General features: G+C 43.3%; 1 protein-coding gene across 7 annotated transcripts in view; it reads right to left on the bottom strand.

Annotated features, from left to right (window-relative positions):
• The window catches only part of ULK2 (unc-51 like autophagy activating kinase 2), a 63,609-nt gene that overhangs the window by 17,906 nt on the left and 17,768 nt on the right, over positions 1-27,935 (bottom strand). For all 7 annotated transcript variants that reach the window (XM_088828941.1, XM_055407391.2, XM_055407392.2 and 4 more), the window contains 11 exons: positions 26,101-26,183; positions 24,131-24,178; positions 23,703-23,791; positions 17,754-17,925; positions 10,376-10,436; positions 7,036-7,173; positions 5,904-6,049; positions 4,160-4,240; positions 2,463-2,749; positions 1,427-1,614; positions 918-1,021 (listed from right to left, as the gene is read on the bottom strand). In XM_088828941.1, the coding sequence (XP_088685067.1) occupies positions 918-1,021; positions 1,427-1,614; positions 2,463-2,749; positions 4,160-4,240; positions 5,904-6,049; positions 7,036-7,173; positions 10,376-10,436; positions 17,754-17,925; positions 23,703-23,791; positions 24,131-24,178; positions 26,101-26,183 (1,397 nt within the window). The remainder of the gene's footprint in view (positions 1-917; positions 1,022-1,426; positions 1,615-2,462; positions 2,750-4,159; positions 4,241-5,903; positions 6,050-7,035; positions 7,174-10,375; positions 10,437-17,753; positions 17,926-23,702; positions 23,792-24,130; positions 24,179-26,100; positions 26,184-27,935) is intronic.

Here is a 27,935-nt window from a genome sequence, read left to right as displayed (position 1 = left end):
AATCACATGGGGAGTTTGCTAGAGACACAGATTCCTAAAATCCATTTCTAGAAAGCTCAATTGAACAAGTCTGGTTTAGGGCATGGAACCAGCCCTTTGATTTCAATTTTTTGACAAGCAGTCCAAAGTAATCTTGGTGTGGGTCCATGGACATAAAGGTCTCTGGAACAAGTGAAAGAGCCAGGGATCTCAGTGACCCATGGCTCTCTATAGGATAGGCCTGCTACATAAGAAACGCTGAAGAACACGTATGTGTTTAAGGTAACTTTGGCCAGTGTTATCCTACTGATAAAAAACAATCTTGGTCAGAACTCCTTCTAACTCATGGGCCGCTTATCATCCAGACACTGCACAAGTCACTGTCTTGGCAGGCTCCTAAGAAATCGGATGATATGACAGAGGCTTGATGAAGAGACATGGGTCAGCAGGTTCATGAACAGTCAATAAGAGTAGACAGGCAGAATGTTACCCCCACACCCAAGGCAGAGACGCTCACGTCCTGACCCTCAGAACCTGTAAATACCTATACTACATGGCAAAGAGGAATTAAAGCTGCAGATGGAACTAGGGTTGCTAATCAGCTGGCTTTAAAGAGATTATCCAGTGGGTCCAACGCAATCACAAGGGGCCTTCAAATGGATAACAAGCAGGCAGAAGGTCTGAGTCTAGACTGGCCAAGGCTGGCTTTCTAGATGGAAGGGGCCATGAGCCAAGGGGAGCAGGTGATCCCTAGAAGCTGGAAAGGCAAGGAATACAGTCTCCCCAGAGCTTCCAGAGTGAACATAGCCCTGCCCACACCCTAACTTCAGCCCAGTGAGACCTTGAGAACCGTAAGCTAATATACTTGTGGTAATCTGTCACAGCAGCAAGAGAAAACTAACAAATTATGTCCCTAAAGGAAACCAGATTTTTCTTACCTGTATCCATTGGTCGTTCTGTATTTAAACTGTCTGTGCTGCCTTGATGTCCACCAAAAGGTGTTTTTACTTGTTGATCTGATAATTTCCCAGTACTGACGGATCTAAAAAGAAAAATAATAATGTAAATGTATACTTTTAAAAAATACAGACATAACAGTAACAACGGTGACTTAAGCCAAGCCATCAAAGGGTTAATGGGAAGTCAAAGAACAAGGAGACAAAAATAGAGACCAAACAATTCAAGACAGAGATTAATTTCGTAACCAGAAAAACAGAAGGTAGAAACAGACCCCTCAGGAAACTTAGGATGAGCTCTGATTCACACAGGTGCAGGAAGCATCTTGGTTTTCTGAGATGCTACGTTTACACAGGGTCACTAACTGTACACATTATTACTAACCACTGGCATAGAGCAGCTGCTAGTTTGATCCGGTTGTTTTATGGTAGAAACAGAGGCACTGGTACAGTCTTCAAGTTTGAGGCTGGAAGGAAATGGCCTTGTTTACCTGCCAAACGCTGCCTTGACCTGATGCTCAGACTTCTGCCTCTCCCCTCCTTGTACCAGGACACAGTGAGCGCACTTCCTTGGGCTGTTCCCATCTTTCGGCTGCCCCTCGGAAGGCCCATGACGAGTGGCCAAGGCGAGCAGGTTGGAAGATGCTTGCGTTTTGGGAATTTTGAAAGGAGCCGTGGTCTAAAGAAAAACACATAAGCGAATTACTCCAACATATGGACTAATTCCATTCAGTCGCCAGGCTCGCGGTGCAGAGACTGGAGCAGAGACTCTAAACTGTGGCGGGCCTGGATTCAAATCTGGCCCCTCTACATCCAGTCTCTATGACCCTGACCAGGTCACTTACGCTAAGCCTGCTTCCTTTCTTCAGGGTAAACAGGATAATGAATATAAAGCATGCAGCAAGTAAAGGACTTACACTCTGCCAGGCACACAGCAGGTGCTGATTAACTGTAGTTGTTCTGCCCCTGAATGCCTTCCATGAGTATCTGTTAGACTAGCTCATGATCAAGCTTTCTACTCCTGAGAGGTCAGTTAAGCTACTGCTAAGCCAACTGCAGGGACCTTACGTTGACACCAGCTCCCTGTACAAGCGCACGCCCTAGACAGCAGCCCAGAGAGTCAAGAGTGAATAAGTTCCGGATCAGACTTCCCTGACAGGCCTGGTGACCTTTCCGTCTCCTGGGGCCCTCCCACTATGCACCCCTTAAGACAAGACCCTCATAGAACTTATCAGAACCCTGCTCTTTGGTTTGGAATGACCTAACCAGGCTTGGGCCAGAACCCCACAGCACTCTAGCCGCAGACCTAATAGAGGCGTATGCCCAGGTCCTGTCCTTGTTTGCGCTCTGACTCAACTTCTCTGTGTGGCCCCTGGGTGCTTCTCCTGGGACCACCTAGGAGTAATCAACTTCCCTATTTCAATTTCTCTTGTGGGCTGCTACTGGATCCAACTGACCATCCAGAACACAGTGCCCAGTTAAGAAATGTTCGTTTAGCAAAGTCACATGAGGGCTGAATAAACACACCTTAGTAGGAGAGCCAATGATGGTTGGTAACGGAGTTCTGAAGAACCAGTCTGAGCTCCGGGGGGAGGACCCAGTGTGCTTGGTTGGGGAGGTCCCGAGGCTGCCAGGCCGGCTGGGCTGGGGGGAGCAGCTGTAGCCAGCCCCGGCCTGGGATGGGCACACAGGATCAGAGTGCTGTTTTCTGAGCTTCTGCTTGTTCTGGTAGATGTCGGTGAGGGTGGGGGCACTCTGCAGTCTAGCGCCCAACAGGACAGGCTGTGGTGATTGGGCCTGCAGTACAGGAGAACCTGCCAAGGACACAGAAGCAATGTTAACCCAAAGAGAACAAGCATAGAGAAAAAATGGGGAGTCAAGAAGACACCTCTCAAATGAGAATTGTAACGAATGTCTTGTTTTCCATGAGATATTCTAAAAATTGTCTACCTGGCAAGACAATTTTTTGGCTCCTTTACAAAACAGTGACAAGGGCATTGTTGGTGGTGTCCCAGAAGACAGAAGTTAATGACTGTGGGTCTATCAGCTGTTTTTATCAACAGCAAGCACATAACTCAATTAATGCAATGTCTAATTACCAATGAAGAAAATTAAAGAGTAAATGGCTAAAGCTAATGAAGACAACACAAATCTACATTGAACAAGATGGTTTCTACTCTTAATGTGAAGACACACACGTGTATCATCAATGAAATTATTCTTGTGTTTTCTGTCTAAAAATAACAAGCATATGGATATTTGTAAGTTTCATGAAATTCATCTTCTCTACAAAGAGAATACTCATCGACAGACTTCCTGCCTCTCAGGGGAACACTGGGAGATAAGGTCTCGAAGAATGGTTGGCTATGACCTGGGAACTCCCCTCCCAACCCTGCTGCTACTGACCTAATGTCCATAAGCCGGGAGCTCCAGTTACAAATTCCTTGGAGCTTCTTGCAAACCAAACCACCACCACCACCATTAAAGACATATAAACCTTCTTGGTGGCTGATAACCATTCTCTTCCCCAAAACAGACACCAATAAATATGAGGTCCTGCTGCTGACCACTCTTAGCTTAATCTCATCCTAAATCTAGTATTTTAGTTTTTAGATTTGCATTCTGCCATACATGTGTGTATACATATACACATGTACCAATAAACAGTGACAAAATATTATGATCTGGATAAAGTTATTTGAGCCGTATTTTTAAGGGAACACAAAATCTGTAACACTAAACCAAGGAAAGAGTTCTTTTCTAAGTAATGAAGCATTCCTTTAACTGCCCAGTGCCTCAAATACACGTATAAGATTTGACTTATCAGAGTGTGATTTACACGTATCTTTTCAGACATATATATTTTATATAATAAAGCAAATAAACATCCACATTTCTTTTTTATGTGATGCTAACTGGTAGCTCTTATTAAAACCAATATTAATGAAAGTAATGACATTTCATTTTCTAGATTGATTTTCATTGTCTGTATGACAACCAGAGTTTAGCCAAGTCATTAATTCCTAAGACTTGGTTTCACGAAAGAAACATATACCCAGGGGACAACCAATCAGCAATGATGCACTAGAGGACATTAGACCAAGACAGGAGAGCACAGAAAATATCTCATATAAATTCTATTGGTTTGCTAAGACTGGAAAAATCTAACTTGAATTTACTCACGACGGGACTTAAACTATGAACACTGTGTGAATGTCGCCTACCTGATGAGTTCCTACTCCTGGATTCATGGCCCTGAAGATGCCCGCAGCAGCACTGACGGAATTGCTCAGGAATGGTGCCCACTGAAAGAAGGAAAGGGGAAAGGATGGAGAAATGGCTCAGAACTAGTAAAGGATGGAACAGGCAACAGGTGCACAGGCTGTATATTACAGCTGACAGAATTTAATTAGCAAAGATGTAGTTCAGCTCAGGCATGCTAAGTGGCCTGCATGCTGGGTGCTGGGCTCACCAAGAGGAGAGCCCCACTGGGCTTGCCTGGAGAGCAGAGTCCCAGGAGAGAGCCGGGCACATCCTCGATGCCACAGGGCATGCCTTCATGACAGAGAATGTGAAGAGCTGGTCCCAAGCGTCCAGCCCATGGAGCTGCCAGGGCCCAGTGGCTGGTCCTCTACCCGCCGTGTTCCTGCCAAGGTCGCTCCCATGCTGCCCCAGCTGTGACTGCATGGGTCACAGATGTGGATGGCATGGTGCCTGGGGATGCTCCTTCAGCCTGGATGACATCTTCTCAGAACTCACTACCATCAGAACTCCTGCCCACTCCTCTCCCTCCCCCACCCTTGGGGATCAGGCCAATAGGTGGTCTGAAGGGCACCCGCTGCCCCTGCTTCCTCCCTGATCTCCAGCAGAGTCTTCCCAGGCGCTCTCTGGAACTTTCTCTGCATCTACCTCTGGGAAGCCAAACTAACGAGAGGGAGAGCCAGGGAAGGCTTCCGGGAGCGCCAGGGAAGGCTTCCGGGAGCTTCAGCAGATGAGACACATGTGTCCACCAAAAAGAAGAGGCACTGACTAAATGTGGCTGGGCCTTGCCCCGGGAACCGGGAGAGCCTAAGGGTTACAGAGGGGATGAGGAAGTGCCATGGTTTTGTTTGAAGAATATTTTTCAGCTAAAAATACTTTCAAAACCATTGCAGCAGGGCAAGTGGTGATGTAACCTTCTGACAAAGTGTCACTGGGGTTCTGTTCTGTGACCGGGGTCCCTGGGCACTGCCACAGTCTCTCGCTCTCCCTCCTGCTGAGGTGTCTTCCCCTGCCCTCTCAGTTTCCTCCAGCAGCTGTGACAGGGGGTGCCGGCCCTCCTCTTGGAAGTGTCTGTGTCTGTGTATGCTGGCCCTCCCTGTCCTGCTCCCCCACATTTCTGCTGGGTGGCTGTCTCTCTCACACTCTGCAATCTCAGTTGCTCTGGCCTCTCCGATGTGTGTTCTCAAGTTGGAGCATTTTCTTTCTCAGTTTTCCTGAAAATGTGGTTTGGGGTCTTTCTGTTGGGTTGGGATTTGCTCTTCTGTGGCCTCCCAGGGTGCCCTGGGGGTGGTTTCCAAGCTCCCCCTGCTGCTGCACATGGTGACTGGGAGAGGTGGGAGGAGCTACCGCCCCTGCCTCTGGTGGACACAGCCTGGCACAGTTATGTACACCACTGCCTTGTAATCCTCTTAAATCCTAGTGCCAAAGCAGGGGAGGAATTATATATGCTTTAACCTAGGGTATCTGATTTTGTGTTTAGAGATGCTTTTTATCCATAAGACCCATGGATACTATATTTCCAACAGTGCTCCGAATGGATTTACAGACCCTCAAGAAGGAGTCAGAGCAGTGGAGAGTTGGAGGGAGGGACATGGCTCCCTATCAGCTGGGACTCAAGGCCACCAAGAGCTAGGCTCCTAAGGGAGGGTCATGTCACAGGTGTCATCATGAAAAAGGAGGGAAACAACTGCCACGTATTCTCCTTACCCAGAGGGGAAGGTGAGTAAGGCCTGGAAGAGCCAGTGGAGAGTCTTCGTCCTATGACCGGAACCGCATCTGCTGGCGCTGGGGAGCAAGATCCCGGACGGAGGAAGCCCAGAGGGCTGGTGTTAGACCTTCGTACCACTGCAGATCTGGGGAGAAATACAATTACTCCCTCGCTGGCAGCTTCCAGGACTTTATTTCCGTCTTTTTTCCTAAAGCTTCCAAACAGTATACTGTGCAGTAGATTTTTTAAAATATGGAGCAAGTTGTATGGAACAGACATCAAGTGTGTGAAACTACAGAGTGAGGTCTCCCTCCCACCTTGGATCCCTCCACTTAATTTCCAACACTTCCTCAGTCCTACTCAAAAGGTTACTGCTATGTTCATTTCTAATATATCCTTCCAGAGTTCCTTAATTCAAATATGAATGTATCATGCATGTGTGCATGCATGCTAAGTCACTTCAGTCGCTTTTGCAACCCCATGGACTGTAGTCCGCCACACTTCTCTGTCCATGTGATTTTCCAGGCAAGGATACTGGAGTGGGTTGCCATGCCCTTCTCCAGGGTATCTTCCTGACCCAGGGATCAAACCTGCATCTGTTGAGTCTCCTGCATTGGCTGCTGCTGCTGCTAAGTCACTTCAGTCGTGTCCGAGTCTGTGCAACCCCATAGACAGCAGCCCACCAGGCTCCTCTGTCCCTGGGATTCTCCAGGCAAGAATACTGGAGTGGGTTGCCATTTCCTTCTCCAATGCATGTATGCATGCTAAGTCGCTTCAGTCGTGTCTGACTCCGTGCAACCCCATGGACAGCAGCCCACCAGCCTCCTCTGTCCACGGAATTCTCGAGGCAAGAGTACTGGAGTGGGTTGCCATTTCCTTCTCCCCCTGCATTGGCAGGCAGATTCTTTACCACTAGCACCGTATCACACTATATGAATTACCCAGCCAAGCTTAAACATAAACATCATTTAAATGGATTCACTACAAAAACATTCATCATTATTCCATTTCGTACACCTCCAGCACACATCCATGTAAGAGAGTAGTAAGCTATGGAGAGTGACGAACCTTCGATAACAGGACTTTAAAAGGCAGGTGGAGGAACTGGGAAAGGGGCGAGTGCCCACCTACCGTGGAGAGCCATGTAGATTTGTGCTGGAGCCAGCAGTGGAGGTGAGGTTCTGCTCCATGCGCTGGTAGTTCCTCACCTGCGTGGGGACGGGAATAGGGGCAGCTGCACTGTGTGGGGACACGGAGGGCTGGTACTGCCTGCAGACACGAGTCATGAAAAAGGAAAGAAATCCAGTGAAACCACTCTCCTTTCACTTGACCCACTGGTGATATTGAGAGAAAATTCTAGAAGCAGCCAAGTGATCACATCAGAATATGAGTAAGAAATGATCTTAAATATATATATATAGCCAAAAACATCACACCTGTCATTCCAGGAAGTCTCCTGGCTTGCACACACACTGAGGAGGAAGACTTGCAACAAGAAGGGGATACGCACCCCTCTACAGCAACAGGAAGGGCCCTCAGCCAGCACAATGCAGCTTCATCTGCTTACATTCTATGACTTATTCCTTATGTGACCAAGAGGAAAAATACTTCTAGGAAACTATGCTGGGTAAAAGAACAGGAAATTCAAGAGCAGAGATGCCTGGAATGTTTACAAAAGTTATGAGTGCAGTAAGCATTCTCAGGAACTGGGACTTTAATGAAGACTAAAAACATACTGCGTGACTCCCAGCACACAACTCATGTGAGTCCACACTGTGCAGCACAGCTGGTTTCTTTCCTTGCTTTTCACACATTCAGAAATGGCATGTCCTTACATGACTTTCAATTCAATCTACAACATATCTTAAAACATCAGGGGTGACACTAGGCCTTAAGAAAGAATGAGTGAGTTCATTCTTTTGCCTTTCCTTAATTCTGAAAAAGCCACAAAATTTCCCACTTTTGCCTAGTTATAATATTAGAGAGATAAAGAGATGATATATTTAGTTATTTAAATAAAAAATCAATAAAACTTATAAACCCTTGGCAATATTAACTAAGGATGAAAGAGAAAAGACTCAAAATTGTAAATGAAAGAAAGGTCATAATTAATGCCATCTAGAATAAACAGATAAACCCTACAAATACACAACCTATCAAGACTGGATCATGAAGAAAGAAAACCTGAATAGACCTATTACTAGTAACGAGACTGAACCACTAACTGAAAACCTCCCAAAAGAGAAAAATCTAGTACCATGTGGCTTCACTGGTGGATTCTATCAGTTAAAGACTTATCAGACAACACTCAAACTCTTCCAAAAATTGAAGAGGGGGGAACACTTCCAAACTCATCCCATGAGTTCAGCATTACCCTAGTACAAAAGCCAGACACAGACACTATAGGAAAAGAAAACTACAGAATATCCCTGATGAAATTTGAAGTGAAAATCCTCAACAAAATACTAGCAAACCAAATTCAAGATCACATCAAAAGGATCAAACACTATGAGCAAACAGGATTTACAGTACACCATAATTAACAGAACAAAGGACAAAAACCACACAATCATCACACTGATGTAGCATTTGTCAACATCTAACACCCTTTCATGATAAAAACTACTAAATAAAATAGGAATAGAAGAAAATTACCTCAACAATAATAAAGGTAAATATGAAAAGCCCACAGCTAACAACATATTCAACAGTGAAAGACAGAAAGCCTTTCCTCTATGATCAGGGATGAGTTAAGAATGGCCTCTCTCAACAATTCTATTCATTGTAATTCCTAGCCAGAGCAATTAGGCAAGAAAAAGAAATAAAAGACATTTAAAGTGGAAAGGAAGAAATAAAATTATCTCTTCACAGACAGCATGATTGTAAATGTAGAAAAACTAAAGACTTCACATGCAAGGAAAAAAAAAAAAGACATCAGAACTAGCAAACTCAGCAAAGTTGCAGGATAGAAAATCAACACACAGAAAAATCAGTTGTATTTTCCATACATTAACAATGAATAATCCAAAAAGGAAATTAAGAAAACAATCTCACTGATAAAAGTATCAAAAAGAATAGAATTTGAGAAATAAGTCTAACCAAGGAGATGAAAGACTTGCATGATGAAAACTACAAAACATTGTTATATGTAATTAAAGAAGACACCTCATATTTATGGATTGGAAAACTTAATATTAAGATGTCAATAGTTCAGTTCAGTCACAGTCGTGTCCGACTCTTTGGGACCTCATGAATCATAGCACTCCAGGCCTCCCTGTCCATCACCAACTCCTGGAATTCACCCAAACTCATATGCATCAAGTCAGTGAAGATATCAACAGTGATACCCAAAGTGTTTTAAACAGATTAGTGCTGTCCCTATCAAAATCCCAATGGCTATTTTTATATAAATAGAAAAAAAAAACTATCCTAAAATTCATATGGACTCTACTAGTCAGAATAATCATGGAAAATAATAAAATTGGAGGTCTCAGTCTGCTTTTTATTTATATTTTTTGCTGTGCCACATGGGCTTGACGGAGAAGTCAGTGACAACCCACTCCGGTACTCTTGCCTGGAAAATCCCACGAATGGAGGAGCCTGGTAAGCTGCAGTCCATGGGGTAGCTAAGAGTCAGACATGACTGAGTGACTTCACTTTCACTTTTCACTTTCATGTACTGGAGAAGGAAATGGCAACCCACTCCAGTGTTCCTGCCTGGAGAATCCCAAGGATGGGGGAGCCTAGTGGGCTGCTGTCTATGGGGTCGCAGAGTTGGACACGACTGAAGCGACTTAGCAGCAGCAGCATGGGCTTGAGGGATCTTAGTTCCCAAATCATGGATTGAACCCAAGTCCATGGCACTGAAAGTACCAAGTCCTAACCACTAAACCACCAGGGAATTCTAAGAGATTGCATACTTCTTGATTTCAAAACATACTACAAAGCTACAGTAGTCAAAACAGTGTGGCACTGGCATAAAGACAGACCTATAGACCAGCTGAGTAGAACATAGAACTCAGAAACAAACTCTTGCATTTATGAATAAGTGATCTTTGACAAGGGTGCCAACGTCACTCAATGGAGAAAGGACAATCTCTTCAGCAAATAGTGCTGGGAAAACTAGATATCCACCAGCCAAAATTGAAACTGGACCCTTCTCTTATGCCACATACAAAAACCACCTAAAAACAGATTAAAGATCTAAATACAACAACATAATGTATAACCATACGTCCATGTGGAGACCATATATGGAGACCTATTGTACAACACTGTGAATACACTTAATGCTGTTTTTGAACTCAAACTGAAAAATGGTTAAGACAGCAAATTTTCATATGATTTTTTACTACAATTTTAAAAAATGTTTAAAGAAAGAAACCACTGTGAAAGAACATAGAGTTCTGTAACTTTACTCACACACACACAAAATATGAAAAAATGTTTAGTGAAATAGACGCAAACATACCCTCCACACACCAAGAACTCATTAGAAGCACGTCTGCCAGCAGTTCCCATTGGCATATCATCTGAAGAAAAAAAGAGAAAACCCAATCAGTTTTGCTAAACCACCTGCTTAAAAGTGTTTATTGTTTCAACTTGACGTTAGGAAACAATTTTATCACAATACAAATTTACCATTTGCTTAGGTTGTGATTTTGCAATAAGCTAGTAGGGAACACTGTACCCAGCTGAACTCACAGGCTGCCAACATCAGGTTTTTTCAAGGTAAACTGTCATGCTTATTGCAACGAGTATGTATTTTTCCACCATTTAATATGTGCAAAATCTGTGCTACTGTTTTTACCATGTTCCATTTCACATGTCACTGACAAAGGTTTTGGGTGTTGTTCTCCTAACCCCAATTTGTCATAAAGTGTTGGCTTTACTGAACTACTTTGCAGAGCGTGGCGACCTAAGAACATGTGTGTCACCTTCTAGTACAGCTGCCTGCACCCCGAGTCCAGTTCACTCTAACAATGGAGCATCCCCACTCCTGCATGACACTCTCCTGGGTCTTGCATGGGTGGCTGAACAAGATGCCATGAAGCTGGACCTCTTGAACACAGATGCCACAGGCAGTCTTCATGCTCACACACCACCCATCTACGGGAACAGAGTGCAGCTCAGAACACAGGGTCTCTCATCCCTTACCACCTCTACACCCATCAGATCACACTGCCCTGTGTGACCTTTACATGGCTGCAAAGTTATAATTCATATGTGCTGATGTGAAATAGCAGTGTTGATTAATAATATAAATTTTTAAAAATAAAAATAAGCTATGGTAGCCTCAAAACACTCAAAAATAATCACAAACCTCCCTTTGAATGGCCCTACATGGGACTGAGGAATATCAATACATTTATTTTTGTCCCTGCTCTCATGAAGCTTACACTCTAGTAGTGAAAAAAGGTTAACAGTAGCAGGGAGTGATAAGATGTATAACAGGAAAATAAGTCAGAGTAAGGGGATAAAGAGAGGGCCACAAAGAAGTCAGTTTTAAAGACAACAGTTGCCCAAGGGTAATGGAGAAAACAGGGCAGAGGGGACAGAGTTGGAAGCTGGGGTTCACCTCTTCATTTTGTAGCTTTGAGTTTGGAATCATATATCACTGTGAAACAAAACTAAGAAGAAAAGAACAATCCCTAGAAATCAAAAATAAAATGAAGTGATGGAACCTAATCATGTATCAGCTTGGTAACATAACCACCAGAGGGGAATGCTTTCAAGTGACTTTAAACTCGGAAATTTAACTGAACATCCCTAATGGCTGAGTCTTTGTTGGGGGATTTGAGCAGCCCCTCAAAAAGGAAGCTGTCTGCGACAATGACTCATGCTGATGACCCAATGTAGACTCACTATCCATAAGATCTGCCACACATGAAGCTTTCAAATAACATCTTAATTGGTAATTCTAAATGATGAGCACATGACCATCACCAAACATTCAAAGAAAGAATCTAAATGAAAACTAGACTCTAAAACAAACTGGAGGGAAAAAAGAACTAAATATTTTACATGGAAAAGTTTAAAAATGTATATAATTAAGTGTGTTCAGAGATAAAACAGTACATCTTGAAATAAGAATAACAATACTGAGAGAGAGAGAAAAAGAACTTCTAAAAACTGAAAAGATGAGAACATAATAAGTGAAAAAAACCAACAGAAAATTAATGAAATAAAATTCATATTTTATGGCAAGGTAAGAGAAATTTAAACAAAAGTTCTCTCTGCTCATTTGGGTCTCCTCCCTTCCTTTTAAGTGGGTATTTTGCACCTGCATTAACCAGACCTCCTTAGGAAATAACCTCCCTCTTAATCTTGTAATGGGTCATCACAACAACCCACCATTGGCTTTTTACATGAGACCTGGATTGTGTAGCTAGCAACATGTCATTTGATGTACAGCCCCTGTTTTGACCTGTAACAAGTAGAACAGTCCTTATTAACTTTTCATCAATAAGAGAACATTGAGGAAACTTTCCTAAACGTAGAGCAATATAACAAAAAGATGCAAAATCAGACAAAGAAGGTTAAGAAAATCAGGAGTATGCTCAGGTATGTGTTACATTAGTACTGTTAAGTTGTACAGATGTTTTAAATGTTTCCTTCAGAGACCTCCAGCTCCTGATTTCATATGTAAGGAGCTTGGAAGTCACCTTTCCATCCTGACAAGTGAAAACTCTTTTTGGCTCTAGAGGAGACGGGAGGACCCTGGGCAAAGAGACGTCCCCAAGACTGCAGAAACAGGCAAACACAGAGGACTGGCTTCCCTGAGAAGGGACTCATCAACCAAAATGACTGCGGAAACCAGAGCCAGGGCAAGAACACCTGAGCGAGAACTGACAACTTGCTGGACCCTCAGGGCAGACAGCTCTGAAAGCCGAAAACTCCAGGGAGACACAGTCATAGGAAGAGCACAGGGCTGTCAGACTGACCTCTGGGAGCCCAGGCAGACTGTCACAGTAAATGTGGAGAAAGATACTTTCCTGCCTGGAGCAGAGGAGGGGGCTTCTGTGGAACAAGACCATACCTCAAGGGACACGTACTAACCCAAGTTCACTGGCTGGGGCTGAACTCAGAGCCTCAGTGACCTGGAGATGAGGAAACCCCAACTCCAGGCCCCTCCAGCCACCCTGTCCTACCTCAGGCAAGAAATGAAATGTGAAATAGCTCTGAAGTTCACAGACCAAAGGCTCAGGCTCCATGAAAGTGTGTGAAAGTCGCTCAGTCATGTCCAATTCTGCGCTCCATGAAAGGCAGAGCCTTAACCACAGGGCTGCCTCCTCCTTACCATATCATTAACGACCACAGCTCTAATGGCCTGTGGACAGTGCTTACCTACCCCACCTCAGCCCTCAATACGTCAGATGCAGCTATCTAGACACGAGTACAAGGCACATCAAAGGCAAAAAAAACACTCTGAAGAGGCAGAGCATCAGAACCAGACACAGTGGGGATGCTGGGATCCTCAGATCCGGAATTTGAAATGATGATGATTATCACATGTGTGTGCTCTCAGTCATGTCCGACTCTTTGTGACCATAGGAACTGTGGCCCACAAGATTCCTCTGTCCATTGCATTTCCCTGGCAAGAATACTGGAGTGGGCTACCATTTCCTTCTCCGAATGATTAATATACTAAGGGATCTAATGGAAAAAGCAGACAGCACACAAGAACACATGGGGAATATAAGTAGAGACGGAAATTCTAAGAAAGAACCAAGAAGAAATGCTAGAGGTAATAAAACACTGTAACAGGAATGAAGAACATCTCTGGGAGGTTTATTAGTAGACTGGGCATGTTTGAGGAAAGGATCTCTGAGCCAGAGGATTATTTCAACAAAATCCTTGAAAACCAAAAAAAAAAAAAAAGAACAGAATATCCAAGGTCTGTGGGACAATTACAAAAGGTATAACATGTGGAGAATGGTGATTCCAGAAGGAGGAGAGAGGAACAGAAAGAACTATCTGAAACAATGAGAATTTCCCCAGATTAATGTCAGTCATCAAGCCCCAGATCCAGGAAGCTCAGAGAACACTCAGCAGGGTAAATGCCCCAAACAACTACACACTGGCGTGTCATTTTCAAATTCTAGAAAATCAAAAATAAAGAAAAAATTCTGAAAGAAGCCAGAGGAAAGAAACACCTACAGAGAAATAAAGACAGAATTATACAGACTTCTCCAAAACCTCGCAAACCAAAAGAGTGGAATCAAATACTTAAGGTGTTGAGAGAAATAAACCACCAACTTAGGATTTCATACCCTGCAAAATTATTCTCCAAAATGAAGGAGAAATAAAGACTCTCAGACAAGCAAAAATTGAGGGGACTTGTTGCCAGTAGATCTGCTGTGCAAGAAGTTCTTTAGAAGAAAAATAATATAGATCAGAAAACGGAACCTACACAAAGTAAGGAAGAGCACTGAAGAAGGAATAAGTGAAAGTAAAACTTCTGATTCTTCTTAACTGATCTAATAGGTAACAGTTTGTTCACATTAACGATGTACTTACTCAGTTATGTGTGCTCCCCTCCATGCCCTATGTCTGTCTGTGTGTGTGTGTGTGTGTGTATATATATATATATATATATGTGCTTGTGTATGCTTATATATAAGTGAAATTAATGACAACAAAGATACAGGGAGGAAGGAATTAGGGTTATTTTGTTATTATAAGATACCCACAATATTCATGAATGGTATGGTGCATTTCAAAATGGACTTGGATTAGTTACACATGTATACTGCAAATCTAAGACAAGCCAACCATTCAAAAAAATAAAAAAGTATAACTGACATGCTAAGAAAGGAAAGAAAATAGAACCTTAATAAATGGTCAATTAAAACCACAAAAGGTAGGAAAAGAATAGAAGACAAACAGGAAGGCAGATCAAGGACAACAATAGAAAACAGTAATGAATGTGGTAGGTAATCCAGGTATGTCATCAATAATCACTTTTAACATCAATGGTTGCACCGGTAAAAGACAGAGGTTTCAAAGAAGACATACGGGTGACCAACAGGTACATGAAAAGGTGCTCAACGTGGCTAATTATAAGAGAAACGTACATCAAAACCACAATGAGGTAGGTAATTGCCTCACGCCAGTCTGAAAGGCTCCTATCACAAAGACTACACATCATAAATGCTGGAGAGGGTGTGGGAGAAAGGAACCCTTCTACACTCTACACTGTAAAGATCCTGTCACTGAACATGTCTTAGAGAATCAACACAATTCCATTCAAAATCCCCAAATGGTATTTTTGTAGCATTTTCAGTTCAAAATTAAACTACATGGGGGGAAAGGGGCCGAGAATAGCCTGGGTGATTCCACAGAATTCTTGGGTGCCCCCTCACCTTCACCTCTGACCCCATATCACACACACACAATTAAACAAATCTTTTATATAAGCCTGATGGGGCAAGTCTGGGATTGCATATCAGTGAGGAAAGGACAGAAGATTCAATAAATAATCCTGGGATAACTGATAGAACCCTTATCATCTACACAAATTAGTTCCAGGTAAAGTTAAATATCAATAACCTCAGATATGCAGATGACACCACCCTTATGGCAGAAAGAGAAGAGGAACTAAAAGGCCTCTTGATGAAAGTGAAAGAGGAGAGTGAAAAAGTTGGCTTAAAGCTCAACATTCAGAAAACTAAGATCATGGCATCTGGTCCCATCACTTCATGGGAAATGATGGGGAAACAGTGCAAACAGTGTCAGACTTTATTTTTTTGGGCTCCAAAATCACTGCAGATGCTGACTGCAGCCATGAAATTAAAAGATGTTTACTCCTTGGAAGGAAAGTTATGACCAACCTAGATAGCATATTAAAAAGCACAGACATTACTTTGCCAACAAAGGTCCATCTAGTCAAGGCTATGTTTTTTCCAGTGGTCATGTATGGATGTGAGAGTTAGACTGTGAAGAAAGCTGAGTGCCAAAGAATTGATGCTTTTGAACTGTGGTGTTGAAGACTCTTGAGAATCCCATGAACTGCAAGGAGATCCAACCAGTCCATCCTAAAGGAGACCAGTCCTGGGTGTTCATTGGAAGGGCTGATGCTGAGGCTGAAACTCCAATACTTTGGCCACTTCACGTGAAGAGCTGACTCATTGGAAAAGACTCTGATGCTGGGAGGGATTGGAGGCAGGAGGAGAAGGGGACGACAGAGGATGAGATGGCTGGATGGCATCACCGACTTGATGCACGTGAGTTTGGGTGAACTCCGAGAGTTGGTGATGGACAGGGAGGCCTGGTGTGCTGCAATTCATGGTGTCGCAAAGACTGAGCGACTGAACTGAACTGAAAGTTAAACATGGAAAAAATAATGAAAATCTCTAGAAGGCACCATGGTACTACTGGGGCAGCATGACAGGACACTGCTGCTAGTGGCTATAGGCTACAACCTTCTTGTACCAACATTTTACAGAGCTGAAGCCGTAAATATCTACATCCACCTGGAGGAAATTCTGGCACAAGGACATCTGTTACCACACATTCCGAACAGTAAAAAGATGGAAATGATCCAAACCACAATCAGTAGGGAGATGGAAAACTATAGTTCAGTTGTACTATTAATATAAAATTCATAAGTTAAAATGAACTAGATACACACCCAGTTATATATCTAGATATACATGAAAAATAGGAATAAAAAAGCAAACTACAGAAACAAATATTCTATGTAACATTTACTTAAAACTGTAATATCACAAAAATACTATTTTTTTTAGATACAGGCATATTATAATTATAATATAAATGAAGAAGAAGAATATATCTCTGACAAGATTAGAATGAGGCCAGGTGCTCTGGCTGTACCTACAGCATTGTATACCTTTAAAAAGACATCTAAAACATCCATGGCAAAATGGTGACATAAATAAAATTAGCATAGTGGACAATTTGAGTATGTGCTGTATTATTTGGTTTGAAATATTTCACAATTTAAAACTTTTAATTACTTTTTCAGTAGGATAAAGCCACCACACAGGATGATTTTTAAAGGCAACTCCCAGCTTTCAGTGCTCTGGTCAGAACCTGCCACCTGCTATTACATGCTGTGCATGATTCCCCTGCCCCAGCCAAGCAGCCCTAAAGTGTGTCTGGTCTGAGGTCACAGCCTTCATGACAGTTAGCAAAGGGCTAATGTAAGCAGCTATTAAATATGAATTTGACAAACATCCTGAGACCTCTCGACACAGACTTCTCCAGCTTCCTACATCTGCACACAGTCAACCTGCTACTATTCAATCATTAAAGTCTTCAAGTTTCCAGCTCTTCTGATCCTACTCCTCTGCAACCAAACCCTGGTTCCTTCTTTTTTATCTAACTTCTCTTCTCGTAGGTCTCCCAGAGCCTTGCACTACTCCACAGAATCCTGGCTTGGATTCCGGCAGCCTGGATTCTGCTTCCTTTATAAAACATCCTTCCTGTGTGTTTATGAAGCTCATTCCTGAACTCTGGCCAGCATCTCCTGAAGCACAGCCAGACTGTTTGTAAGACTCTTTGACTCTCAGATTTTTTCCAAAACAGGTCTTCCTTTAGATCCTTTCCTTAAATTTAATTTCTCTCATTCTGCTGGCTTCTCCACTCCTTTCTGTTTGGATACAAACAGAATTTGAGGTCATTTCCTGCAAAGTTTTCATCTACCTTCAGAATCCAAGGTTACCATCACAGGAACGTAGGCATATAGTTCTGGGAATTCCATCAACTAAATAAAATGTCCACTTGGAAAGGTGTCCTACACACAGGAGCGTGACATAAAGGTCAAAAAATGCTAGTCTAGTAAATTCAGAAATACAATGTGTACAAGCAGAAAAGATTCTCACATGAGTGGTCTGACGAGATGTTGTGTGGAACCAAAACAAAGTCATCCGTGTCACAAGAAGAGTTCTTGCTACTAGTACTGGCAGAATCTTTGGACACCTGGAGATAGTTGGGAGGACCCAATGGTGGGGAGGATAAGTTTTCTTCCTGAATATGCTGCATATCTGGAAGGGACTAAAATTAACAACATAAAATTAAAAATGGCCTCAATAAAATGCAAGTCAGAACAGCCATTAGACTAAGGAATATTTTTTTCATGAAAGTGGCACAGAGTTCAATTCCATTGAAGATTTAAAAAATCTCTTTGGAAAACCTTTCCCTTAGAGAAGCACAGTTTAAGATGTGTTTGTATAACACCATCTAAAACATTTCCCAAAAGTGATACTTAAAACATATCACACCTCTTATCACGTGCACAGGTCTGCCTCCCCTGAAAGGTCTGCTCTGAATCTGTATCATGTCCCATCCCCGCTTCAGCTCATGGCCTAGCAAAGCAGATACTCAATACATGCTTACCTAATGACTAAAACAAAATGTCCAGGGACTTGAATGATATTCTGCACACAGTTTTCAATCTCCAATGAAGAAAAATTATAAAAGGGAAAGCAAGAGTCTATGTTATACAGAGAAGTAACTAAATCAGTAAGGATAACTGTGTATAAGCACAGGGAATTACTGACACTTCCAGAAAGAAAGATTTAGAAAGTCTTACAGGTGTGAGTGTGTTCCTTTTGTTTTCTTTTTTGTCAGGGGAAGGAGTTGATTTGTGGAAGATAGAACCATAAAGGATTTGTGGAAGATAGGACCGTAAGGGAAGAAAAGCATATGAATATATTGAATAGATCCTTGGGCATAAGTAGCTATATACCTCTTGGCACTTGCCAAGTTCAAGGAGAGTAGTCACAACTTTAATTTAATATCTTCATCATACAACAATCTCCTAAAACAATGAATTTCATAATTTATTGTGTTAGGTCCCCATTACCCTGTTTAACCTTTGTTTCTATTTAAGAAAAAATACTACAAAATGCTCTGTAAAGCCCAGTTTTACACTGCTACTATTTTAAACCAGTACTCTTGCCTAGAAAATCCCATGGATGGAGGAGCCTGGTAGACTGCAGTCCGTGGGGTCGCTAACGGTCGGACACGACTGAGCGACTTCACTTTCACTTTTCACTTTCACACATTGGAGAAGGAAATGGCAACCCACTCCAGTGTTCTTGCCTGGAGAATCCCAGGGAAGGGGGAGCCTGGTGGGCTGCTATCTATGGGGTCACACAGAGTCGAACACGACTCAAGTGACTTAGCAGCAGCAGCAGCATTCCTTTGATTGTCACTGCACAGTGAAACCAGTCTCAAATCTCCTTATCACTTCTGTGTGTGACATACACGATATAAATTCTCCTTATCACTTTCTGAAGAGCACTTATGCTTCAAGGTTATAAACAGAGTGGAAGCTGGAGGGAGTAACATTATAGAGCACTCACCACGGGCTCGGCACCGAGCTTGGCACTGGGCCCTGTTAAGAGCTTTCCATGTATTATCTAACTCCAGCCCTATTCTGAAATCCATTTCATACAGAAACAAAACTCAGAAGAGAGAACAGGTGAGCTGGGCCAGGTTCCAAGCACCTAATTCCACCAATTCTTCCCTGTACCCTTGCTCCCCAGGTGGGACTCTCTCAATGTCTCCCTTTGCTATTTATAAAATTATCTTCATCCACAGCCACGTGGGTGGAAGAGATGCTTCTCAGGTTCAAAGGCCATCTTCCACTAATTCTCTTCCCTCTTCAAGGACCCTGATCAACTCCCCTCTGCTTTCCCCTCTGCACACAACATGTTTAATTTCTTCACATCGCAAATCAATATAACTCTCTCAATTACCATCTTATCTCCCTTCTTAACAATGTTTCTTGAAATTTCAGTTTTCACTGACTCAAATTCCTCACCTCCAAAGTATCACTTGCTGCTGCTGCTGCTAAATCACTTCAGTCATGTCCGACTCTGTGCGACCCCAAAGATGGCAGCCCACCAGGCTCCTCCATCCCTGGGATTCTCCAGGCAAGAACACTGGAGTGGGTTGCCATTTCTTTCTCCAATGCGTGAAAGTGAAGTCGCTCAGTCATGTCCGACTCTTCACGGACCCATGGACTGTAGCCTACCAGGCTCCTCCGTCCATGGGATTTTCCAGGCAAGAGTACTGGAGTGGGGTGCCATTTCCTGCCCCAAAAGTATCGCTTAACTCACCATAAGCCTCTTTCTGCCTTCAACCCTCCTTTACTAAGCTTCCCAGTGATTCCACTGCCAGGTCTGTGGACCCTCCGCTACTCCTTCAGGTACTGGACTCTGCTTCCCAGACACTGGGCCCCCAGCCCTCCATTCAGTGGACCCTGCTCTCCAATTCCCCTTCTACTTTTCAGTCTCTTTTGTCGCTCTAAGGAGACCGGTGGAGTATGAGTTTCCCCAGTGCCACCCTGGCCTCCAACCCTCACAGTTTATACCCACCTGGGACCCACTGTCACTTTCCTACATCAACTACCCCTGCAGAGTGCTGACTCCTGAGCTCAGACCTGTCCCTGGGCCTGCACACCACAGTGCATCATCCTTGAGGTCCCCTGCTAAGTGGCTCCATCAACTCACACCACTCAGGCCCCACCAAGACCTTCTTCTTCCTTAGGTCCCAAATTCAAGCAATCTCTAAGCACCGCAGACTCCTCATTCTGCTCTTTCTGGCCCCTTGTCCTCCCCTTTCCTACTGCTGACTTAGTTCAGGCCCTCATTCTCAAAAACAAACAAAGCAAACCCCAAAACAAACAGAAAACAGTGCAATGGTCATAGGCTGTTCTCTTTGCTCTAGGAGAGAGGCCTCTCTTCTGATCTTCCATCCAATCCCCCACCTGCTTAGAGAGGAATTTATTTGCTAAAACACACAGTGGATCAGGTCACACCTCCACTTAAAGCCACTCAAATGGCTCAGCACACTCAGCCTGCTCTGCTCGTAGCCCAGATTCTGCCAGGACGCAGACTGGCCCCACCCCAACTCCACTCGCCCCCCAAAACATCACCTTGTTCTCTGCACCCTCAGGCTGGGCCATGAGAGGAGCCTGTCCCACAGTGCTTCCTGTAACGCCAGAGGGTTTAGCTCTGTACAGGGCGGTGGCCATCAGTTATAGCTGGCTATGAACATGTGAAATGTGGCCAGGGAGACTACTGAGTTGAATATGCAATTCACTTAATTCTAACAAACATACGTGGCCACAGTGGGCTACAGACTGCTACAACAGGTCATGGTTCCACGGGGATTCCTCTGCTTATGTTACCCCTCTTACAAATTCAGCTCAATGTCTCTGCCAAGGGTCTCTGCAAGCTCTCAGTCTGATTTCAAGGCCTCATCCCCAGTCCCACAGGCAACAAGATGCGTGAGGCATCTGCCTCCCACAGGCTGCTCCACCGGCCTCTCCTCTACACAACCAAACCCAGAGCTGCTCAACAAAGGGACCTGCCCTGGTATCAACCTGCACTGGTATCAACTAAAACTTCACACAAAGTAGGCATTAAATACATAAAATTAAAAGAGTAGATATTCAAGAGGTATTATGTACATAGCATTTAGCCTATAGCCAGTATCAGAGCTAAGAGAATTATTTGAATTTTTTTGTTACACGGTTTTTGTTTTTCACTTTTCAAAGACTTCTCTGGAGTAAAGAAGCAGCTGGGTATTTTGGGAGAATGTAAAGAACAGACTGTCACACAAGCATGCCTGCCTGCATCCTCCTCAGTACAGGAATCTAGCCCAGCCCCAGGAGGGAAGGAGTGCATGCAGGATGTCACCTCACTGTTGCAGATTATACTGACACAAGGCCTATCAGATCACTCCACTTTCTAATCTCTAATTGGAAATTATACAGAAACATTCCTGATCTCCTTTTATTTCCAGATATGTTATTTTCACTTCAAACATGAGCTCTTCATAAAGGCCTTCTAAAAAAGGTTTTTCCACCGAAGTTCTGGGGCTTCCCAGGTGGTGCTAGTGGTAAAGAACCCACTTGCTAATGCAGGAGACATAAGAAACTCAATCCGTGGGTTCAATGTAGGAGACATAAGAGACTCAACCCCTGGGTCGGGAAGATCCCTGGAGGAAGGCATGGCAACCCACTCCAGCATCCTTGCCTGGAGAATCCCATGGACAGAAGAGCCTGGCAGGCTACAGTCCATAGGGCTGCAAAAAGTCAGACATGACTGAAGCGACTTGGCACGCACACACAAAGTTCTGAGCATCTATAATAACTACACCTCCCCTCCCCACCACATCCTCTCCCTGGTCCTATGAGTGCTGGTCTGCTCTTCCAGCAGCCCAAGCACTCCTTTTTTGCTCTCCCTTTCGACACGTCTCATCCAACAAAAAACCAACACGCTTTGTTCTGTCAAAGCACTTTCCCACTGTGTTCCCCTGGTGACCCCTCTCTGTCTCCTCCCATGGTTGTCCAACCACCCCACAGGCCTCCCCACACCCAGGTCCTCCCCTGCCTGCCCCTCTCCAGCACACGCCGTGCTCTCCACACCCCATGTCACCTTGCATCACGTACACGCTCCATCACGGCAGCTACAGTCATCATGTACCCACCACATACCGCCACCCACCCTGCAACCAGAGGGTAACCAGGCCTATGTTACGGACGAGAAGCCGACCTGCCCAGCAGGTTATAAGAGCAAGCGGCAGGGCCAGACACAGTCTGCAGTCTCTCCCTGACAGTGCACTTCCTCAAACTCTTCCCACTCACTCCAGATTCAGTGTCTTTCTTTATTCCAGACTGAAACAGGAAATACATGACACTTTTTTTCCCTCTTAGTCTTTAAATCCATGGGAATATAACATAAGTCTTCTTAGCTCTCTACCTTTCTATTTGGTCTGAGTCGCAGGTTGTGCAGAAGGGCCTTGCCAGTGTTAGGGCTCAGTTATGTGCCACAGGCTGCTCCAGCCTCTGCCCTCACCAGGGGCCATAGGGTCTCCTTGGAAAACAGCACCTGCCACTGCCTGAGTATTACCATGTGCCAAGCAGTGCGGTCAGTGCTTTTCCTCTTTATCCTTAAAAATGCCATGAAGCATGTAACTTATGCTCACTTTACTTAAGATCAGAAAGACTGAGTCACCTGTCACAGCCAACATGGCGAGTCACGAATGTGGACATGTCCAAGCCCAGACTCTTGAGCAGCAGGTTGCTAACCCCCAGCCAGCTTCCTGTGCAGCTTCCCAGCCCCACTGCCAGCAGAAGTCAAGAAATGTGTGTCTGTAGGCCAATCTGAAAAATGCCTGCAGAGGCTGACACAGTGGCCTCTGGACTTTGACTTGTGAAAAGTTTCAAGGTCACAACTCTCTCAGGCAGCAATAAAGATGTGGGGGAAAGTCCAGGAAAGCACAGAAGAGGGAAAGGCAAGACCCAGAGGCGCAAAGCAGGAGGAAGGAGTTCTCAGGACCAGGAAGAAGCACTGAGTCTGGAGGAAGGGGGCTGCAGGGGAGCAGCTCACAAGGGCCTGTCGCCATGATGACAGGGTCTCAGGCCCAAAGGGCACTCCTCTACCACTGGAGTTCTGTGTGCACTAACTCTCCAGACTGATGTTTATGACGTTCATAAAATAAATACAAACCTACCTACCTACCTGTCACAATGAAACCCTTCCCAACCTTACTGAGCATGAGAAGGTGAGAGAACTGTGTTCCTGGTTCAGAGGAAGGCAGCCCTGAGAGGTACTGTGTCCTGCTGAAGTGTGCACATCTAGGTAGGGGCAGATTCCAAACTGAGATCCTCAGCAACATGGCTCCCTGCTCAGGCCTTAGCCATGCTAGGAAACTCCATACATAAAGAGAACACCCATAACATATCTGCAGCTCTGTCCGTGAGCAGATGCACTAGCATAGACTCTACAATCACTTCTAAGAACCCCAGGACTTACCGGTGGAGAGGCGAAACGACAGGATGGAGAGCTGCCATAGGAGCCTCCAGAGGCAGAGCCGGCATACATGGGCACCGGGACTGGACAGGCTGAGGAGAAACACCAGGGAAGAGAAGCCACTAAGTGTAATTACTGAGTCGTCCACTAGAAAACCCACCACAACTGCCACAGCTTCATGTTGACCAGAAATTCACATCCACATACTCCCATGGATGAAACTAACAACAGAGCAATTACTGAACTATTTCAACTTGGATGTAGACGGAAAAATAGAACTGTAACTAAATAAACACAACTATAAGTATTTAAGAAAAGCCCAGTGAAATCTTGAGAAGCACATAAAAGATTAATTTTGTGATGCCAAATACTAATTTTTCCTTATGGTTGCATTTACTTGTTTAGTAAAAATGTAAAACATGAGTACTCACATTTTTTTACTGGAACTTGCTCAAGGAAAGGATGGCTGAAAAATGCTTCTGTAATGAAAATGAGAATGCAACCTTTAAACTGACTTGATTTTGGCAGACGGGTTGATTTTGTCGATGTAGTTAACATAGGACCCTTGAAATCATATATTACTGTTGTTGTTTAGTTGCTAAGTCATGTCCAACTCTTTGTTGCAACCCCATAGACCCCGCCAGGCTCCTCTGTCCATGAGATTTCTCAGGCAAGAACACTAAGGTGGGTTGCCATTTCCTTCTCCAGGGGATCTTCCCAACCCAGGGATCAAACCCAGGTCTCCCGTATTAGCAGGCAGATTCTTTACCACTGAGCCACCAAGGAAGCTCATAATTATTATTACTGTCTTTATACAGACACAGTTTCCTTTCAATGTAACAGCATGTTATTTTTATAAATCTATAAAAATCATCAAATTGTAAGTAATTCTCAATCAATGAAAATTTAAAAATAATGGCTGTGAATTCTCCAAATGCCCATTACTAACACAGTACCACCAAGACGACTAAAGTGGATCTGTCCTCTTGTGTGGCTGTCTTCAAGCAGACAACAACACAGAGAACCGCAGCCAGGCCCTTGCTAAGCACATATGTGAACTACGGCTGTCAACTGTCCAGACAACAAATCTTCAGTTCAGTTCAGTCGCTCAGTCGTGTCCGACTCTTTGCGACCCCATGAATCACAGAATGCCAGGCCTCCCTGTCTATCACCAACTCCTGGAGTTCACTCAAACTCATGTTCATCGAGTCCGTGATGCCATCCAGCTATCTCATTCTCCGTCATCCCCTTCTCCTCCTGCCCCCAATCCCTCCCCAGCATCAAGTCTTAGGTAGCTGATTTGTACAGTAAATTCCATCCTTCTATCCCAGAAGAAGTATTCCTACAGCTGGTTTCACATTTTTAAAAAAGCTATTAATTTGGTTTAGTTCCTTCAGCTATTCACCAAGGATAAAACCTACATAGTAAGCCTGCTAATTAGATAAAGATAAATAGGTAGGTGAGAACATGGAAGTTTATTATTTTCCTCTCTTTTCCTGTATGTATAATTTATTTCATTATTTCTTTAAAAGCCCACAAAGGCCATCTCATTTATCATTAGGTCTCCAAATTGCGTGCTACTAAATAGCACAGAGTGGACAAGGAGAATAGCACAGCATGGAAGTGTGCCAGATAATACAAGATCAGGAGTGAGATTAACTTAGATTCAGTCTAAATGACCTCACTCTCTGAAGCACTCAGTTCATGGCCTCAGTAAATGTTCTCAGTAGAAAGTAGTTCTAACAATTTCTGTATAGGGGGTAAGATGAAACAATCTGGATATATTTTTTCTGAAAATTCTGTAAAAACTAAAATTAAACTTCAGTTCATGCAATTGGTAAATATTTCTATCTTTCAGAGAAAGAAATCAAATGGACATTGCCCAGTAACCATGAGAAAAATGGGCCAATAATGAAATGACATACAGGATAATAGTTTCTAAATCACTGATTATATTAAATATTTATATTCTTTCCATAAATTTACAAAATATGTAAAAAGGAAAAACACAGCGATAGAAAGAAAAGTAAAAATGAATTTCATTTTCCTCTGAAACCTCTACAGTATCTTAAAAAAATAGTTTTTCATGTGGTTGCCAAGAGGGGAAAGGAGGGTAGGGAGTGACTGGGAGTTGGGGATTAGCAGATGTGAACTATTATATATAGAATGGATAAACAATAAGGTCCTACTATATAACAGGGAACTATATTCAACAACCTGTGATAAACCATAATGAAAAAGAATATGTATGTGAGTGTAAAACAGAATCACTTGGCTGTACACCAGATACTAACACAACATTATATATCAACAATACTTCGATAAAACATAAATTAAGAAAAAAAAACTTTTCAAAATACACAAAATTAGAAACCAGACAAAAAGCGAAAATATTACTTACCAAAGTCCATTCTATCGTTTTGGTTTCTCTGAAGCAAACCCAAAAGAAGATTAGCCAAATAAGGTGATGTTTCTCTGGGAATGCTGTGGGGGAGGGAAAAAAAAAACACTAAAGTGGTGAGTTTATATATATTAACTACACTGATGCTAGGAGGGATTGGGGGTGGGAGGAGACGGGGACGACAGAGAATGAGATGGCTGGATGGCATCACCGACTCGATGGACATGAGTTTGAGTGAACTCCGGGAGCTGGTGATGGACAGGGAGGCCTGGCGTGCTGTGATTCATGGGGTCGCAAAGAGTCGGACACGACTGAGTGACTGAACTGAACACAACTTTTGCTTTCATTATGGTAAATGAAAATGTATATGCAGTTTCACAAATACCACATTTTATACCCAAGACAACCATGATAAAGCTTCATTCCTTAAAAGGAAAACAACCCACTAAGCAGCTGCCTCTGAGAAGCAGCATCAGTCTGGGAAGACATCTTGTCTTGAGATTCTCACTGCCTTTGTCAGAACATCTGCAGGACAAAGCCCCTCACAAGCACAGCCTACCTTGAGTTTTAACACAACTTCAACCTGGCACTTAGAGTTGCTACAGAGTTCTCTGTTAAACAAAGAGCAACCTCCAATTCTGCCTGGAAAAGGGCAGAGCTTAAATAAATACAAGTGTCTCCAAACCAATGCTATACATAAGTTAAAGTCACAGAACAATTTGCAAAGTAACTTGTATTTGAACTATATGTGTGCAGAAGCACCAGTAAGAACCAGACATGGAATTGGTTCAAAATTGGGAAAGAAATACGACAAGGCTGTATTTTGTCACCTTGCTTATTTAACTAATAGGCAGAGAACATCACACGAAATGCTGGGCTGGATGAATCACAAGCTGGAATTAAGATTGTCGGGAAAGCTATCAACACGCTGATGACATCACTCTAATGGCAGAAAGTGAAAAGGAACTAAACAGCCTCTTGATGAAGGTGAAAGAGGAGAGTGAAAACGCTGACTTGAAACTCAACATTCAAAATTTTAAGTTCATGGCATCACTTCATGGCAAACAGAAGGGGAAAAAGTGGAAACAGTAACAGACTTTATTTTCTTGGGCTCCAAAATCACTGTGGACAGTGCATTAAATTAAATTTAACTGCAGCCATGAAATTAAAAGACGCTTTCTCCTTGGAAAAAAAGCTATGACAAACCTGGACAGCCTATTAGGCATCATTTTGCCAACAAAATTCTATATGATCAAAGCTATGGTTTTTTCAGTAGTCATGGTACGAATGTGAGAGTTTTACCATAAAAAAGTCTGCGCACTGAAGAATTGATGCTTTCAAACTGTGGTGCTGGAGAAGACCCTTGAGACTCCCTTAGACAGCAGCAAGATCAAACCAGTCAATCTTAAAGGAAATCAACCTTGAATATTCATTGGAAGGACTGATGCTAAGCTAAAGCTCCAACACTTTGGCCACCTGATGTGAAGACCCAACTTATTGGAAAAGACCCTGATGCTGGGAAAGACTGAAGGCAAAAGCAGAAGAAGGTGGCAAAGGATGAGATGGTTAGATAGCATCACCAAGTCAACGGACATGAATTTGAGCAAACTCCGGGTGATAGGGGAGGACAGGGAAACCTGGTGTACTGCAGTCCATGGAGTCACAGTCAGACACAACTTAGCAACTGAACAACAGAATAAATATATATACATAAAAAAGCAGTCAAACATGTAAAGAGAACTCACACCAAAAATATTTCTAAAGAAAAACAATTTCAAAAGATACACAGCAAACTCTTGTTCTCCCTAAGAGCAGGGGAAGCCCAGCCACTTTCT

Source organism: Moschus berezovskii, chromosome 20 (genome assembly GCF_049115385.1).
Source record: "Moschus berezovskii isolate FMDL1 chromosome 20, NW_MosBer_1.0, whole genome shotgun sequence".
In the NCBI taxonomy this organism is placed as follows: Eukaryota; Metazoa; Chordata; class Mammalia; order Artiodactyla; family Moschidae; genus Moschus; species Moschus berezovskii.
This window is presented reverse-complemented; position numbering and strand designations above follow the sequence as displayed.